This window comes from Rhyacophila brunnea, unplaced genomic scaffold (genome assembly GCF_057557595.1).
Source record: "Rhyacophila brunnea isolate RB1 unplaced genomic scaffold, BYU_Rbru_1.0 scaffold_20, whole genome shotgun sequence".
Lineage (NCBI taxonomy): Eukaryota > Metazoa > Arthropoda > Insecta > Trichoptera > Rhyacophilidae > Rhyacophila > Rhyacophila brunnea.
In genome coordinates this window covers 14576890-14594651 of record NW_028232860.1, presented here as the reverse complement: position 1 = coordinate 14594651, position 17762 = coordinate 14576890, and the positions used below count along the sequence as shown (strand labels likewise).

The following is a 17762-nucleotide window of genomic DNA, read 5'->3' as shown; positions in this document are numbered from 1 at the left end:
TATTTTTGAATTGCTAATTTCTAAAAATTTTTACTGTGAATTAGCTTATCTTTTACCACAATACATATATGGATATATTTTTGTCAACGTAACTTGGCAACGTCTGCTTATTTGTATAAATAAAAACAATACAATATGGGTGAAAGTTTGACTAATAGAAAATGTAGCGTGAATTAATAGTAAGTATTTTTATTTCTTATGCTAAGTAATTTTTTAAACAATCAATCTTTGACTTCTTTTTTACTTTTGATCATATACGCTCTCCTGTAAAAGTCACTGAACAGAATTACCATAAATAAATTTTGCGGAATCAAAACAACAGATGGCAATAACGGATATTCGCAATCCTTCTTGAAGTAAACCGAAGAGAAATGGAAGAAGAGGATACCAAACTGGATCTGTAATAAAACAAAACAAATCCTCAGAAAATTGGATATTATTGGTAAATTCCAATAGGACATTATAACTGTAGAAATAGAGTTACACAATAAATTTACCAAAACCACAAAGTTGAAATAGTCATCGCAACTTACTAATGAGTGAATAAAAATTAATATGATTGCATGTTGGATCAAATCAGCATTTTAAGTAATCAGATCAATCAGATATACAAAAGAATGTTAGAATTTTACACAATATATAATTATTCATTTAGTAATGTATTTGCACATATGAGGGGAGTTCCATAAGTTCGCGGAATGGTGGTGAAAGCAATGTTCCCTGAAAGGTGTGCACGTGTGCGCGCGCACACCTACCAAAATGTGTCCGCACACATATTTTCATCCCCGCACAGTCCTCACACAAAAATATTATAAAAGAAAGTTTCCTTTGCCAGATTTTAGTAATAACTACAGGTGTGTTCAGTGTATGCAATGACATTATTAATGGACAACGCACTCAATACAGTAGCTAGCAAGTAAATTCGCGCATAGCAACTTTCGCACATGTATAGGTAGACGTCATGCAATTTCCATTATGCGATATCACGCATCGGGAATTTATAGCAATATCACCTTTATTGTAATGGCGTTAGAACAGTGTTTCTAGTGTCAATGTTCATTTGAGCGAACCCGTTCGAACCGAACCGTTCAGCAGACCCGACAAAAAGCATCGGGAATTTATAGCAATATCACCTTTATTCTAATGGCGTTAGAACAGATTATGCCATTCGGCAGACCCGACAAAAAAGTGAGTGTGATTTTTTTTTCCAGATGCTTTGTCCATATTAATGTCATTGAGTGTATGTAACAAACAATTCAAGTGAACAATACGATTGCTTGCTCAGTTACATATATAGTACAATTACTTAATATAGAAATATTTATTATAGAAAACTTATCCCCTAAAAATGTCAAAAAGAAGTGGATGTGATATTTCAAATGTGATCATTAAGAAGAAATTCTGCGATAAATTTAAATTTGAATGGCTCTGTGTAATCGTCAAGAAATTCCATCTTTAATGCATTCGCAAAAAGTAAGAATTAGTGATATATTTGTTCATTCGGAAACAGATGATTGGATCAAATGCATCATATGCTCGGCAGCAAATATACAAGGAGAATTCACGTGTGGAAAGAAGTGGATTGAATGGAGGTTGTATCTTTTAAAAATGCATTGTTATGTTCAAAATGACCATAACCAACATTCATACTCTGGCAACCCCGACGAATATTTATGGTCACGTCATGGAGCGTACGCCATTGGACAGATGTCGCTGTTAGAATTTCCGGCCGCAACGGACGTCGCGAGGTGCGAAAGAAGCAACAGGGCTTTTTGATTCTGTCTGTCATCCAGGATAGTCGTGCTCTGCTTTGGTTTTACCCAACATTCATAATGGACGTCACTTAAAGCAGCACGATTGCAGCCGCAGTGCTACAAGCCTCTGTGTCGTTCCAAGTTTGGTATTTTAAAACTATTACTATTTGATTCACTTATATTCCAATGTTTCTTTTAAAACTTAGCTGCTTGCCTTTATTATAGTATTTCCTTAATAACCTTTTAATGCAATATTCTTGTTTTTTGCTATAATATAGTTTCGGTACATAAATTGCTCTTTCATTTATTATTTCCCCTTTCTTCCACACTGTAATATAATTATAATCTTTCACGGTATCAAGACCGTGTGGCGTCCAGGACTTTAATGACTACATCTTTTAACCATAGATTGCACGTGCCTTCAGCCGTGCAATTCCTTTTTATATTCTAATTTATTTTTTTTACAGTTGTCAGTTGCGAGGTTACGGAAGTATTTATTGTTCAGCTTTCTCTCCTTTTATTTTGTAGTTGTGACGATAAGGATCACAACTACAAAATATTAATATATCAGCATTTAAGTCAAAAAGTATGCCGGGATGCTATTACGAAATTGAAAAATTTGAAAAGGGGTGGACTTTTGAAAATAATGACGTAAACACCCGAAGAACGAAAGAATAGGAGTGAGATCTAGTCAAAGTGTTAATTGATAATGTTGATTGATAATTGGCTATAAAAATATAAATGCTTCTATGCTTTCTGTACAAGATATTTATAATCATGTATCTAAATACACAGATATTCCCGAAAGCTGGCGAAGTAAAAATTATGCGTTCGAATTTGTCGAATGCATTAATGCAGTCATTAATAAAGACTTTTTTATAGAAAAGAATTTTTTTGACGAATTACGCAGGTCTCGGTTTCATACATTAATTGTCGACGAAAGTACGGATATATCTGCAAAAAATTCTAATATTGTACGTTAATTATGAAATTAATAAATACCTTAAAAATATAAGTTTTACAATAGAAAATTATAGGGAACGTTGGGTGAAAGTAGCAAGTATTTAGGTTAAAATTATTTTTTATTGCAAGGTAATTCTTTTTAGGTATACTTGTGCTTTTTCAAATTGATTGTTCCATTAAATCACTTCCAATATCCAAAAGAACAAATGAAAGTCTATGATAATTTAAAAAATGTCAAATATTGAGTTCTGTGCAGTAATTCAATTCCTCACAAAACAGAGAAAAAGTGTGGAAACCATCCAAAATTAAATGAAATTGGTTTATGGCACTCTTTGTTGTGGTAAAACCATGATTTACAAACGGTCAGGTTTGTTTAAACAGGGTAGAGAGTCATTACAAGATGATGACCGTTGTGGAAGGCCAAGTGATGTCTATACGAAATTGTATTAAAAATCGAAGATCCACTTATCGAAAATGGTCAGCGAAAACTAATCGAAATCGCAGAAATGTTCAATCCACTCAGAACAACAATTTCCAGAATTATACACGAAAGTCAAAGGATGTCAAAGGTAAGCACAATATATGTGCCACGAATGCTTATGCCACATCGAAAAATGTTACCGTGTGAAAAACGTTCTAAGCAGTTTTTAAAGCTTTCAATCTGGCGTCAATCAAGAGAAACTTATTAACAAAATCATTACGAGAGATGAAACATGGGTTCATCATTATGACCCTGAGTCACAACAGGAGTCCATGCAGTGGGATAAAATAGGTGGTTCAGCCCCTAAGAAGTTTAAGGTTGTTCCATCGGCTGGGAAGCTGATGGCAACAATGTTTTTGGGTTCACAAGGAATCTCAGTAGATTATAAAACGCACCAACATCACAGGACAGTACTAAGCTAATATTCTAAGTCGCTAAAATTTTAAAGTAAAAAGGAGGGGCAAATTAACAAAAGGCGTGGTACTTCATGAGAATGCACCTGTTCACAAGACTCAAATTGTAATGGCTGCTATGATAAAATCTGGCTTCTAGGAATTGCCTCACCCACCTTACAGTCCTGATCTGACACATAGTGATTATTACCTGTTTCCAAATTTGAAGAAAGACTTGCATGGAAAACATTTTAATGATGATGAGTCCCTACAGGCAACCGTAAATGAGCATTTTGAAGACAAACCGGAAAATATTTTTATGAAGATTTAGAAAAATTAATCGATAGATCTAAGAAGTGTATTCATGTCCGATGAGATTATATTGAAAAATAAAAATATAAAACTTTTACGTAGTTACTGCCAAAAGTTGGTAAATGCTAGAAAAAAAATTCATGGCCTTCCGATATATAGAACATGCACATAAAGCACAAAGAAATTAGCATTATGCCTGATTTTAGAGGGCATGTCAAACTTTCAAATTGCAATTACTATATAACATGATTTCAAGAATTACCAACTTTTGGCAGTAACCCACGATATATAATTTATTCTTTTCTTTCTGTCCCACTCCGTGAACTTATGAAACTTTTCTCGTAAACACAGATAAAAATATGCTTATTGAAATAATTTTTATCAATGAGATACATATTACTGAACTATGACAGTATAATAAGTTTGTCTATATGCCAATATGTGTTAAGTGTAAACGTGCTTTGGCACTAATTGCCTAACCAAAATTAAATCTGAGAATAAATCTGACTGTAAAAATGTGTACAAAAAGTGAAATCCTCAAATGCATGGATTTAGTTTAATTATTAAGAATGTTAAATAAGTCTACAAGAAGCATACTATAATATGCAAAATATAATTTTCATTGTTGGATGCATTGTGGTAAGTAATCCTTTTTCATATGTGGAAATTTTAATATTATAAAGGTACCCCACCCACACTGACAGTCCCACGATGGCCGCGCAGTTTAAATGTCGGCCTATAGCGTCATGGGTCCCAGGTTCAAATCCTAGGTCTGACAAGTACACATTGTTTTTCAATTTGTGTATGAGTCAGAGTATGGACCTAATAGGTTGAGCAAGAGGCTGACACCCATTTCTCGTAAAAACTAAATTCTGTTAATACAAACTTCCACTCTGAGGAGGCCCATATGATCTTATTAGGAACGGATATGATTATATAAATTTAAGTTTTATACAAGGATTATATAAATTCAAGTTATAATATTAAAAATACAGTTGTACTTACAATTTGAAGTTGTGTCACATGCTTCTTCCACCAGACGGACTTTTTATAAGACTCATCGAAAGCCGTCAACAGGTAGTAGAAGTACATTATAATGTGGACAAAGGAATTAAGCACTATCAACATCGTACCGTGGCCTCCTGCAAATGAAATATATTCGTAAACTTTTTTACCACAAGAACATTAACAAATTAAATTGAAAATCTTCAAAATAAAGAATAAATAGTACCTATTTATTTTAGAAATGATTCAAGTGATATGTTATTTTGGAAATATGAGGCTATCGGTTTCAAAATCGGATATGTCCGCTTTTATATGTATATATCAGACCGTTGGATCGGAGCTCGGAGCAGGAATACAGAGCACTCGGAGCACTGGAGCAATGGGGTTTTACCCGGAACAGGAGTAGAGTCAGAACACTGAAGATTTGTAGTGCTCCACTGCTCTGGATGTTTTTTTTATTATTAAATTTTCATTATAAAATCCAATGAAAATATTCTTTCTTTGACACTTTGCAACACTGGAATTGTTTGAAATACGGCAACATTGCCAAGTGATGAATGGTTCATAATGAAAACGATTACAAACACTACACAATACAAACTAATTTCCCCTGGCGCGGAGCTGGAGGAAGTATTAGATCCCGGAGCGGAGCAACTCAAAAAAGGGTCCGCTCCAACCGTACGATATATTTTGCATTCGTTGGAGGGGTTGAATATTGATATGTAATACATTCACTGTTGTTAAATATACAACACTTACAAGTGCGCGTGTTTACGATATCGAGACTGGCACTAGAGTGAGTGTTGCCATAATATCATAATTCTAGTACTTCACCATTTTCTTTTTTTAATAATTGTTTACAAAAAAAATTTCAGTTATTCTATTTGCAGTTCGAAATGTGCTTGGGCCTTTTTGTGATTATCCCAAAATAAATATTCATAGAGGTAACCGACTTTAAAACCAATAGCCAATTGGAATGAAAATTCTAACCACCAGGTTTGAAATCATATATTGTGATAGTAGATAGTCTAAATTGGTACTATAAACTGAGTGTGTTTGATGAAAATTGATTTTAGCACAGAACAGATTAATAAATAGAATTCAGATAGGCTATAACCCCACAATACATTACACTTTGAAGCTGGGTTTTGAATTTGTGAGTGTCCTACGAAAATGAAGCACACATTTTAGACATACAATAGTATGTATAGCAACCTTCAAATACACCAATATTGAATGCGCATCAATGCATAAACTGAGAGCAGTTGTTTGAACGAAGCACAAGCTTAGAATGACATATTCTTGACACGTATTTAAGTTTATCTCATATTCTTCCACACTCGAGATCGTTTGCATGTTACTCCACACCCGTTAGGTATTAAATTTCAGTTCCCATTAATTCTGTGTTCCCTGGATTTTAGATTAAAAATGTGAGAGTTGATTCATTCATACCTGGAAGCCATTTCACGATACCCCACGACAGCGCTACCATACCAGCGTGATGGTAAACATGAAGAAATGTAACCTGTTCTTGTTTTTTCCTCATAACAAAAAATACCTGTTGAGAATAGATTGTAAAAATTCATTAAGCATTCAAGAAGAACAAAAAATAACCATAGATAAAAATGTAAAGAAGCTGTTTTCTATGCATATATTGTAAAATATCTAAATAATTCAGGGTAGATGTTTGAAAATACTACAATTCTGAAGTATTATTGTTGCTGAAGAATATACCAGCAAAGCAGGTTATGTACGCAACCCCCGAGGGCAAGAGAAGTACTTGGACGGCCGACACTGAGATGGCTGGACTGTACTACAAGAGATTTAAGAATGCTCAGTCAAAGCAAGAGTGTCGGCGATGGATAGTCCAGGATGGAGTAAGTTTTTGAAGGAGGCCAAGGTTCGCCACGGGTTGTAGTGCCATAAATGATGACTTGATTGAAACAACTGCTTTGTATGACAAGTTATAAGTATTTTATTACAAAAATTAAATTATATTCCATGGACATGGTGTATAAAACAGGTGAGTGCTGTTCAACTGAGTACCTGAGACAGCGAATAAGAATAGGAATCCAAAGAGGTAATGCAGTTGCTGATTTAGGTACTTACTCTTGAGGTATACAGGGGACATGGGAGATATTTTTTATAATTGGAGAAACCCAGTATATCAATAGTTTTATGATAGTTTATTAGTTTAAATGTAAATCGTTTTACAGTGGCACCATGGGTACGGCAAATGCGGCTTGCAGTTGTAGTGGTATTGTTTGCTAGCATTGAAACAGGCATTGCCGCAAGCAATTCAATACACGCGCGAATCGCCTATGGTGCCACTGTAGAATGATTTACCTATACTTATATCGTTTAATTTTACACCTTTCTGTTTTATTATTATAAATTCTCTATATTATAATTCTCAATGTAATATAATTATTAACTGTTTGTTTCCAATAAAAATTGGTTGTAAATTGTACGTATTACATTTTACCGCTGCACAGTTCGAACATGAGCTTTCTTATCGAAAAGAGATAACCGTATATTATAAGGTCATCTCTATAGCACCGAGGTTTACAGGAAGCCAGGCGGGAACCGTGCCAATTTTCATAGCCGATTTTGGCAAAATTCATGAATTCCTAACCTAACCATAACCTAACTTAACCTAACCCAACCTAACAAATAATCCAGTTTCTCGGCTATTTTCAAAATTTGTTTGCCGCCGGCTTCCTGTAAACTGACAAGAACCGTGTTTTATTTAGACATGAATTTTATCTCAGTCTGGACATCTTAGACGGTCTTTATTATACGACCATATATTTCCGATACAACATTTCACGGTGACGTGTGATATGACGAACTGCGTACGTACATATTTCCAAACAGGTTTAAAAATAAAATAATAATTTTCTCTAAAATTGTTTAAATTAAACTAGGTCACCGGTGTACCTTGTTTTCATTCAATAATTAACATGTCAATTCTTTCAACTTAAACTTAAGTCGAAAGAATTGAGGTGCTGAGGATTGAACGAATACAAGTACACTGGATCAAACAATTCATAACGTTCATCTTATTACTCACCGTATCTAGAAGATCGATTAGTTTTACAATAAAATAGAAATAACAGACTTTCCATGCTACCGTCTTCGCCAATGGGTCATCAGATACTATTACAGGTTGGCAAATGAATTGATAATCATTAAACCATGCCAGTGTCAGCCCCTGAAACATAAATTTAATAAAATTGTAATACCGTTTTATGTCTAATATCTATACATAACAATCAATACATACATCTATACACTGTAGAGTGGGGCAGGCTATGGAGATCCAACACAAATACCTACTGCAAACTAAACTTTGTCAGTCATAAAGAGGCACACAAGAGGGGGTTTTTGGGACTGGGCCAAGAAACGGAAAAAATACAAATTATTTAGGTAGGTCTTCGTCAGGACCTCATGACTGAGAAGAACAGCTTTCTCAACAGTTTGGCCCCACTCCTCTCGGCATTCTACAACAGGAAAGGACAGTGGCACTCGTGAATTGATGAAACCGTCTGGGGAATCCGATACTAGCTTTAATATTCTGATGTGGCATGTCTAAAAGACAAAACAGCACGAACAATACAAACGAACACTAGTGATCCTAATAATTATGACCGTTAATCCACACTCATCTAATAACGTTTTGTGAATGTGGCAGCTCGCAATAACTCGTAGGTGGGTGTTTATCACTAGACTCAAAGTGTGGAGTGTCTGGGTATGGGGATATACATGTAAAAGTACGGGTGTCCGTGGTTGAATCAACGAGAACCTAAGTAGTAGACCGGGAAAATGTGGAAGTCATTGGAAACTGCTAATTTTGTTAAAACTCTCTCACACCGCCTTAAAAATTAATCATAAATCATTATGAATATTTTTTCGAAATGGACCCCGCCAAACTATTTTTGAATTGCAGATAGTGTTGGTTAGTTTTTAAAATTCAATCAAACCCTGCCTACCGAACCATAAGAAGGAAGAATATTTTTTATATATTATTATGGTTTGGTTTAGGCTGTGTTTAATTGATTTGTAAAAACTAACCAGCACCATCTGCAATTTTTATTCTTAGTTCAATGAAAACAAATAAGTATGACTGACAAAGTTTAGTGTGCGCTATTTTTGTCAGATCCCCACAGCCTACCACCACCCTTTGCCACGCTGTGCGGTGGACACAGTTCTAAATAATACTATGATTATGATTTAATTTTTATGACTAATGTCCCTTCAAGTAGGGCATAGTGTCATTTGTTTTTACCTGATAAACTATGTAGACACATGCTACTATTTGAACAGCATTATACACGATTAGGGTATTTTTTAGTGAATACGCCTGTCTGGTTGCCATCAGTCTTGGGCCAAGTTTGAATACACCATATAAATAGATGCCGAGCAGCGTCAGCCCAGGAAATGGATTGCCCATCAAGAACCAATCCTGCGTTCTTGGATCTGAAAGTTTTTTGAAATCTTGATCAAAAGTATGCATTCATGACATGTAATAATTTTATCCCAGTTTAGTGTATTTAATGGATTCGAAACTTCAATACAATACAATACAATACAATACAATACAATACAATACAATATAATAATATGACTCTTTTCAGCTACTACTAAATTTATTACATTAATTATATCCAAAGTTTTACAACTTAAAGCCACTGATCTACTGACAAATACAAACCTGCAGTATTGCTCATGAATAAATTGGTTGCATGACATACTTGCTTGCAAAGTTATAAGTAAGTACTTGATCTTTATATTATTTATTAATGTTTTTAGTATTTTAAGGCTATACCTCAGTTGAGGCACGGTCTAAAAAGATCGTGGCTAGGCGATGCGCGGATTGCGGGTCGCGGGTGCAAATGACGCATGTCAAACGAAATATAATTTGTCATATAAATCCAACATGTGTCCATTTAATGTTCTGTTTATTGTTCTATCAGTAACAATAATAATATATTCATTGACATGTTTTCTTTTTAAAGTAAATGGGTAACGTTTTTAGTCATCTTTACACGATTTAAGAATTAATACGCCCGTCGCCATCACGAAACAAATTGACGTGTTTTCAGCTTGACGTTCTCTCTCCGAATGGCAGCGAGCCCAAAATTTCGTCGCGCCTATAGTTGAAAATTATTTGCCGTTTTACTGATGTATCACCTTAAGGAGGAAAAATCAGGCTAAAATGATGACAACATTTTATAATCGATTGTTCAGACCAAAATAATAATTATTATAACTTTTCATACAATGCTGTTACATGTTTGGATCCTCCTCATTCACACATAAATAAGTATGTGATTGTCGGACAACTGCTCCTAACTCAATTTTCAAAATAAACTATGTCATTTGCACTTGTTTATCATTATTGTAATGTATCCAACCAACGTCTTTGAAATTTAAAAGAGTCCGATTTCAACACACAACCTATAGATGTGTGAAACACAATCGTTACTTTCTGTGTGTCAGTTTGCATGAGTATAAAAACTACTCTACTTTCAATTATACATGTTGAGTACAGTTGCATTTTACGGATGCATTTATAAAACGACTTAAATATTGCTTTAAACATTAAAGCAGCGGCGGAACACAATGCTTTAGGTCCCTTTTAGTTTATACAGTACTGCAAATACTATTTTTTTTTCTAAATACCTACGTAAATTCTAGGTCCAATAGCATATTAATACAGATTGTCTAAACACACTTGAATAAACCATTCCATTTTTTGGGGTAACATTATGTTTCTGACAAAATTGTTAAATGTCAAACACATGGTAAAATCTATTTAAAATTTCATTTTATTGAACTCAAGCCTTGTCAATTTTTATAAAAAGTTTTTGTTAAAAATTATTCGTTGCATGTCAAAAAGCCATCTACGGCGCAAGTTGAAATTCTCTGGTGGTCTGCGAATTTTTGGCATCCAAATGACTATTCTAAAAATTCCAATAAAATCTTCAAAACCCATTCACCTGCAAGTGTTTGCGCATTGTGTTTTTGTTCATAAAATAGATTAATGATTTAACGTGACGAAATCAACCGCTTGTTAGCGGTCCGCAAAACGTTTCTCATATTTTCTGTGGTCCGCAGATGTAAAAAGGTTGAGATTAGATACTATCTACAAGATTAGATCTACATAATTATCAATTTCGTATGATTGATTATAAGAATATAAGAATATGTATTGTAAAAAAATCATACCTAGTGAAAAAAAAAAATGTATTTGTTTTCGATTATCCAGATTTATCATTATCTAGATTCTCTTCATCCCTTAATCAGTCTGGATAATTGAGGTTCTAGTGTATATAGTGTAAACACTGTAAACTAATGACTACAGGTCAACGTAATAAAGCGGCAGATAATCTAGCAAGATTTCTTAGAGGGGGTTTGATGTTTTCAAAAGCTTGTGTTACAACATGGGCACATTTTTATTTGTTACCTACTATATAAAACAAGTAAGTTACATTTGGTGTACAATCTTAAACACGGTTACATTTCTTATTACATCGCCGCCAGGTAGTCATATTACTTGATTACCTACATCTGTTTAAAGATAAATAAAAGGCAGATTAAATAACAATGGCATGTTCATCCCCGGCTAATTCTCCACTATCCTCTTAATAAAAGGTCCTTCCTTCAGATATCACTCTTGCGCCCAGGCGACAAGCCTCTGTTGGTATATTTTGGAATTTTGAATAAATAAAATTACGCTTGGTCTGTTTAGGTTAGTCAAACAATTATTTATTACCATAATATTGCATTGGAATATAGTGCCTGTACTTGCACCAATAGTGTGTATTTGAAACTATCGCGATAATAATAATAAGTGCTGACTGTCTCTCCAATCTCATTCTTTAAGAGTAAGCAAGACACGATGTTGTCCTATTTGACAGGTTGTGAAAATCAGTAAATGACCTGCGCGGTGAAGTTCGTTTTTATCCGGTAGGTTCGCTACTACCGTTCTACTGCGCGTGAAAATTCAGAAGCTTCTGAACTTTTTTGACTCATGCAGCGATAATATGTACTGTCAGCAGTAAGTCCATGTACGTGTAAACGGGGTATAAGCTTAAATGCATGGAAATTGAAGCAATAAAGGACCTATGATCCGTTGATTAAGTTAACTCTCCTACTTCATATTGTAAATTCCTTTGCTGAGAACTTAAAGCTACTGCTATGACATATATTTTCCGATTTGCCGGGCATTTGAAAAGACAAACTGTCACGGTGAGTAGATTAGCACCCAATAATACTATGTATACATTGTCATTACTCATTAGTAGGTATTTAATTAAAAAACCCTGTATTATTTGTATAAAACAATTTATAACTAACGTAAAAAATAGCAGCCATTGTGTGAATAAAAAAATCAGAATTCAACTGAGCCTTGTTAATATTTGTCGAGTTTACCAACTTAATGGATTTCCTTCTATTTATAGTTAAAATTCTTTAGATTTTTTACATATTATAATAAAACTTTTCGAGAGAATGCCTAAAATTTTTATGATATAAAAAGGGGGGGGGGGGGCGATTTCGAAGTTCCACTACTGCATGAAAGAGCACATTTTAAAGTTGTATATTGCATATATTGTTTAGATTTACCTACTGTCTTGGAAAAATCTACATACACTTAACATAATGAAAATGGTAATATTGAAGAGGAAACAATGTACACGTAAGTTAATAACATTTGTTTTGCCACTTGTATCGAATTGACAATGTCTACGCTGTATAATATAGGTACATGTTGTAATAATGGCATAAGTTTAAATTTAAAAAGTTACAATTAACTCTAGAATGACATGGAAACATTCACGCTAATTTGTATTGCCATTTTAGATTATACATATATATCCGTGTATGGCGTGAATATGTTGATAAGTCTATAAACATAGATTCTCAAAGCAGCTATTTGGACGTTTGGCTTTCTGCGGGTCTATTCTATACACAAGCCTGCTTTCAGTCCGGTACGGCAGCTATATAGGCTAGGAAAGTATCATATTATTTACACTTATATATTTATCACAGCTAAAAGAGGTGCTGTTAAAACATAGTACTTATTGTAATTGGTACATAAAGTGTTAATAATTCGATACTTTCCTACATAATTTAGCTGCCATAGCGGACCGAAAGCAGCCTTGTGTATAGAAATAGACCCGCAGTGTAATAAATTATAAACATACTAAATTACTGTGAAATTTGATATTTTTGACATGTTCAAGGTTAAATAAATAGTTTCACTAGAGCGCCGTGTATGAATAAAATGAATTAATTTGTCTGTAATTCTAATAAATATTTATATAAAAATAACTAACGCCACACTTTGGAGAAATTAGAAAGCTTGCAAAAATAATACTGAATATAACGCACCCACAGTAAGATACTGTTGTAAGTCTGAAATGGGCGTTTTCGAGTTATGGATGTGGTTGGATTCGTATTTTTTTTTGCTATTTTAATAAAATACTATCGTATCTCAAACTCAAATAGTGTCGGAGAGAAAGCACTTAATACAGTAAATTACTTTCCGAAAACTGTTGAATAGATAATAAAATAGTGTTGTAACTAAGTTACGACAGTATTTTACAAGAAGTTTTCTAAAAAACTAAAACAATACTTTTCAAAAAAATACTGTTGTAACTCTGTTACTACAGGGAAATCTTGAGATACAGCGTAATTTTCTCACTAATTGCATGGATATTATTGTTCCAAAGTATTCAAACAAAAAAAACTGGAAGCAGCAGAGGCAAAAATTTTTGTTATCAACAATTAAATGGAAGTAAAATACAAGAAGTATGCAAAAAATACTTTATCAACACATTTGGGGTGAGTGAAAGGTACTGCTCCACTGCATGGAAAACAAGAGATCTTCTTTCCGGAACGCCAATTACAGAACAAAGAGATCACAAAAATCACAAAAAAATTAGTGATGTTTAAAAAAATGATATAAGAGCTCACATTAAGTCTTTCCCAGTGATCGAGTAACATTATTTGCGTGCACATACGTCTAAATTGTATTTAGATGGTAAATTAACAATTGCTGAAATGTATTGGTTATACAAAAAACAACAAGCTGACAGCAATATTTGGAAAAGAACACTATTATACGCATCTATATTTAATGACGAATTTAATATTGGCTTCTTTAAGCCTAAAAAAAGATTTGTGCGTTGAATGCGACCTATACAATAATTCTTCACCACTAGATGAAAAAAAACAACTTCAAGAAAAATATGAGACACATCAACCTGGAAAAAAGAGGCAAGGGATGAAAAGATCAAAGACGTAGCAGAGTCCCGAACTAATGGCCAAAATAGCGTCATTAATGTAGCTGTATATGATTTGCAGGCTGTTTTACCGCTTCCTTGCGGAAATGTGTCAACTTTCTATTATAAACGAAAGTTTGGCAATGTACAATCGTACAGTCTATAATATCACTGAAAATATTGCAAACTGATACATGTGGGACGAGAGTCAAGCTGCATGAGGATCCAATAAAATTGGTAGCTGTGTACTCGATTACAATGCATGTGAAAAATATCACCACAATGAGCATTTTATTTTTTACAGTGACAATTGTGCCGGGCAGAATAAAAATAAATACATTGCTGCAATGTATTTATATGCCACCGGGAATTCACAAAAAAATACAACGATCTCTCATAAGTTTTTGGTCACCGGGCATAAACAAAATGAAGGCGATATCGTCCATTCTACAATTGAGCAGCAGAAGACCAGGGCTCTAAAAAGTGGACCAATATTTGTGCCCAGCCAAATGATTACCATTGTACAAACAAGTAAGAAAACAGGACAACCATACATAGTTAAACCCATGACGACAAATAATTTTCTCAACATGAAAAAACTAGCAGATGAAATCGGTAAAAATTACAACACGGATGAAAATGGAGAAAAAGTTTTGTGGCAGAAGATTAAAGTTATAAAAGTAGACAGAGACTATCCATACATTATTTTTTTTTAAACCAGTTATCATGAAGAATGTAGGAAATTGAATGTTCGACAACAGCAAATAGGTAAACCATTACCAATGGATGGTCTCAATATATCCAAAGCATATCAAGAGTGGCCAAAAATAACGACAATTAAAAAGAAGGATTTGCTTTCCTCTGCACCGCTAAACATCGTGAATTTTATTATGATTTTTTTGCTTCTCTTCCAAGTGATGTTTAAAAATTAAAAATCATATGTAAAAAATTTATTTTCCCATTAAATTAAATAATTAAGTATTTTTTTGTTGTTTTGAACTAATAATTGTATTTTTGAACTAATAATTGTAATTATTAGAGTGATGGTAGGGAAATTTACATAGAAAGTATTGAGTTGATTCAAATTTTACCATGAAATTGTCAAATATCCTAATAAAATACAGTCGTAACTCAGAAATATTCAAATATCTCCGTTTGTATATGTTTTAGAGAAAAATGATGAATACAGTTGAAAATAGATCATGTTTTTCCATAAAAATGAGTAATAATTTTTACATTCAGACTTTTCCTGTATTTACAAAGAATATTTGAAACTTCAAATGGCTCTCCTGCAAAATGCCAATTTTTGACTTACTACAGTATTTTACTGGGGGTGCGAATTAATATTATTCTATTTATTCTAAAATTTTCCAGCTAAGCCAACTATACCGGAATAATTTGCACTATGTTACTTGGCGTTACTATCTTCTGTAGGTATGTTAAATATACTTTGATGTCTATGTGTGTATTGTCATTCTTTTCCGTTGTTATAATCCTTAACGTTCACAGGCTGTTAAATACTGACAAGTGCACGTTACTACGTTGAGTGAAAAAAATAGCATTATGATTTAACCATAGGGCAGGATTCATATACGAGACCCACCACCGAACAGGAACACAGTGTATTGTTAACCTATGCTCTATGATAATGGGAATATAAATAGAAATTGAGTGCAGAGTATTTAATCAATGCGTGCGTCCAATACTCATGTACACATGTGAAACTTATCTCTTAATCACAATGTGTGGCATGGAAAGTTGTTTCCTGAGTATTTCAGGAGGACAGAAAAAAGATGGAATCGATAAAGAAGCAAATGAGAGTCTGCAATGTAATTAAGTATGCAGAAACACTTAAATGGAAACGGCACGGACACATAACTCAACTTCATAAGAATATGATAATCCAGTATTAGCCGAGGGATACGAAACGACCGAAATGCCACCCCAAGGTGCGCAGAATTGTCAAAATATTAATGTATAGTTAATATCTTCTTCTTTCACCCTGTCACGACCCAGCATTGGGGCATAGGGCAAGCACATGTTCGCGCCACTTCCCTTAATCCATTACAAACTCTTGCGCCTCCCGCCATTCCAGACCTGCAGTGCGTAGATCGCTTTTGTAGCACCACTGCAGGGTGAGGGAGGGCCGGCAACGACGATGAAACCCTTAAGGCTGTGCTACAAGGGTACGAATTGTCGCACTCTTTGGCGGCATCCGGAACACATGTCTCAGCCACGTACAACGAATCTTCGTGATTACCTCAATCACCGAAGGCTGCTGTGTCCGCTCACGAACTCGGGTGTATGTAACGCGGTTGTACCAATGTACCCCTAAACCTAAGATTTGGCGGAGAGATCGAAGCTCTCAAAGCTCAAAAGCCGAGACCTTTGAAGTTTAGTAAGATGCCATGTCTCACAGCCATACAGGAGCACAGATTGTTCGCATGCATTGAATAAACGACATTTGGTCGTCACAGAATACAGCCTTGACCTCCATGCGACTCCAAGCTGACTGAATGCAGTCCTCGCCATACCCATGCGGATAGATAGGTAATATCACAGAACCAATAAGAGTAGAGAGAGCTCGAGGAGGTCTTCATCCATCAATGAATTGAAACAGGCTAATGATGATGATGATGATAAGTGAAAAAATTTCACCTCTTCTGGTAAAGATCACTTTTGCATTTAATGATGTAATAAATTGGTAATTGCAGTATATAGGTGTTTTAAAAATTCGCTTACCACTTATGTCATCGTTTAAAAAATGATATGCATTCACAAGTTCTCTCAAAATTACTGCCATTTTGGTGATTAATCAATTCGATGAAAGGGTGTACCGCATTCAGGCGTTATCACTTACACACTAAATAAATTTATTCAACACGATATGGAAATGCTCATTCTTTTGAATATGAATGAAATGACATGGCATTTCACCTATTATGTTAATTGTGGTAAGGCTTCCTTAACTTCCTCGAATACGTCAATAATTCAGATTTCTCTTTGGTATAAATTGTCAGGGGCATTAATTTATGAAAGCCAACGACACTCATTCACTAATAATAATAACGCTAGATTGACTTTTGCACACCTCATTGTGAGATTACCAGAGTCGTACTTACATTTTTATAATATTACTAGTAGTCCGGTAACGTAGTATTGTTTGGGATTTGCTATTTGTATTGTGATATAAATATAATTAGGAACCTCGGTTGCCGTCTACGTGAAGATTGAAACTCAGGATTGAGATGACAAGAAGCACTTTTAAAGAATTAATCAATGTAATCTGCATTGCACTCGATGGAGAGCGATTAGGTGCTACAGCATACCAGTGGCGAAGGGTGGAGGTAGGATGTTAAGATTCAACATAAATAGTGCACAGTAAACTTTCTCAGCCATATTTATTTGTATTCACTAACCTAATAATACAATTTGCAGATGGTGATGTTTAGCTTTTAAAATTCAATTAAACCCTGCCTAACCAAACCATAGCAGTTTAGATATGCTATGGGCGATCTGACAAAAATATTGCACTCTATTTCAGTCATTCTTATTTGTTTTTGTT

General features: G+C 34.3%; 1 protein-coding gene across 1 annotated transcript; it reads right to left on the bottom strand.

Annotated features, from left to right (window-relative positions):
- Window positions 1-221: 221 nt before the first annotated feature.
- LOC147071257 (very long chain fatty acid elongase 7-like) lies at window positions 222-17000 on the bottom strand. Its single transcript, XM_085948559.1, has 6 exons — window positions 16940-17000; window positions 9196-9386; window positions 7981-8121; window positions 6360-6465; window positions 4908-5044; window positions 222-398 (listed from the first exon to the last, which is right to left on the bottom strand). Exons 1-6 carry the CDS (start codon window positions 16998-17000, stop codon window positions 222-224), a joined length of 813 nt encoding a protein of 270 aa, XP_085804685.1.
- Window positions 17001-17762: the final 762 nt, after the last annotated feature.

Bases quoted from the DNA above. Each gene is read 5' to 3' on its own strand.
- LOC147071257 (XM_085948559.1), bottom strand. From the start codon at position 17,000: ATGGCAGTAATTTTGAGAGAACTTGTGAATGCATATCATTTTTTAAAC. The intron at 8,122-9,195 runs GTAAAAACAAAT...TTTATGTTTCAG, and splicing joins GTGTCTACATAGTTTATCAG to GGGCTGACACTGGCATGGTT. The intron at 5,045-6,359 runs GTATGAATGAAT...TTTCATTTGCAG, and splicing joins TATCGTGAAATGGCTTCCAG to GAGGCCACGGTACGATGTTG.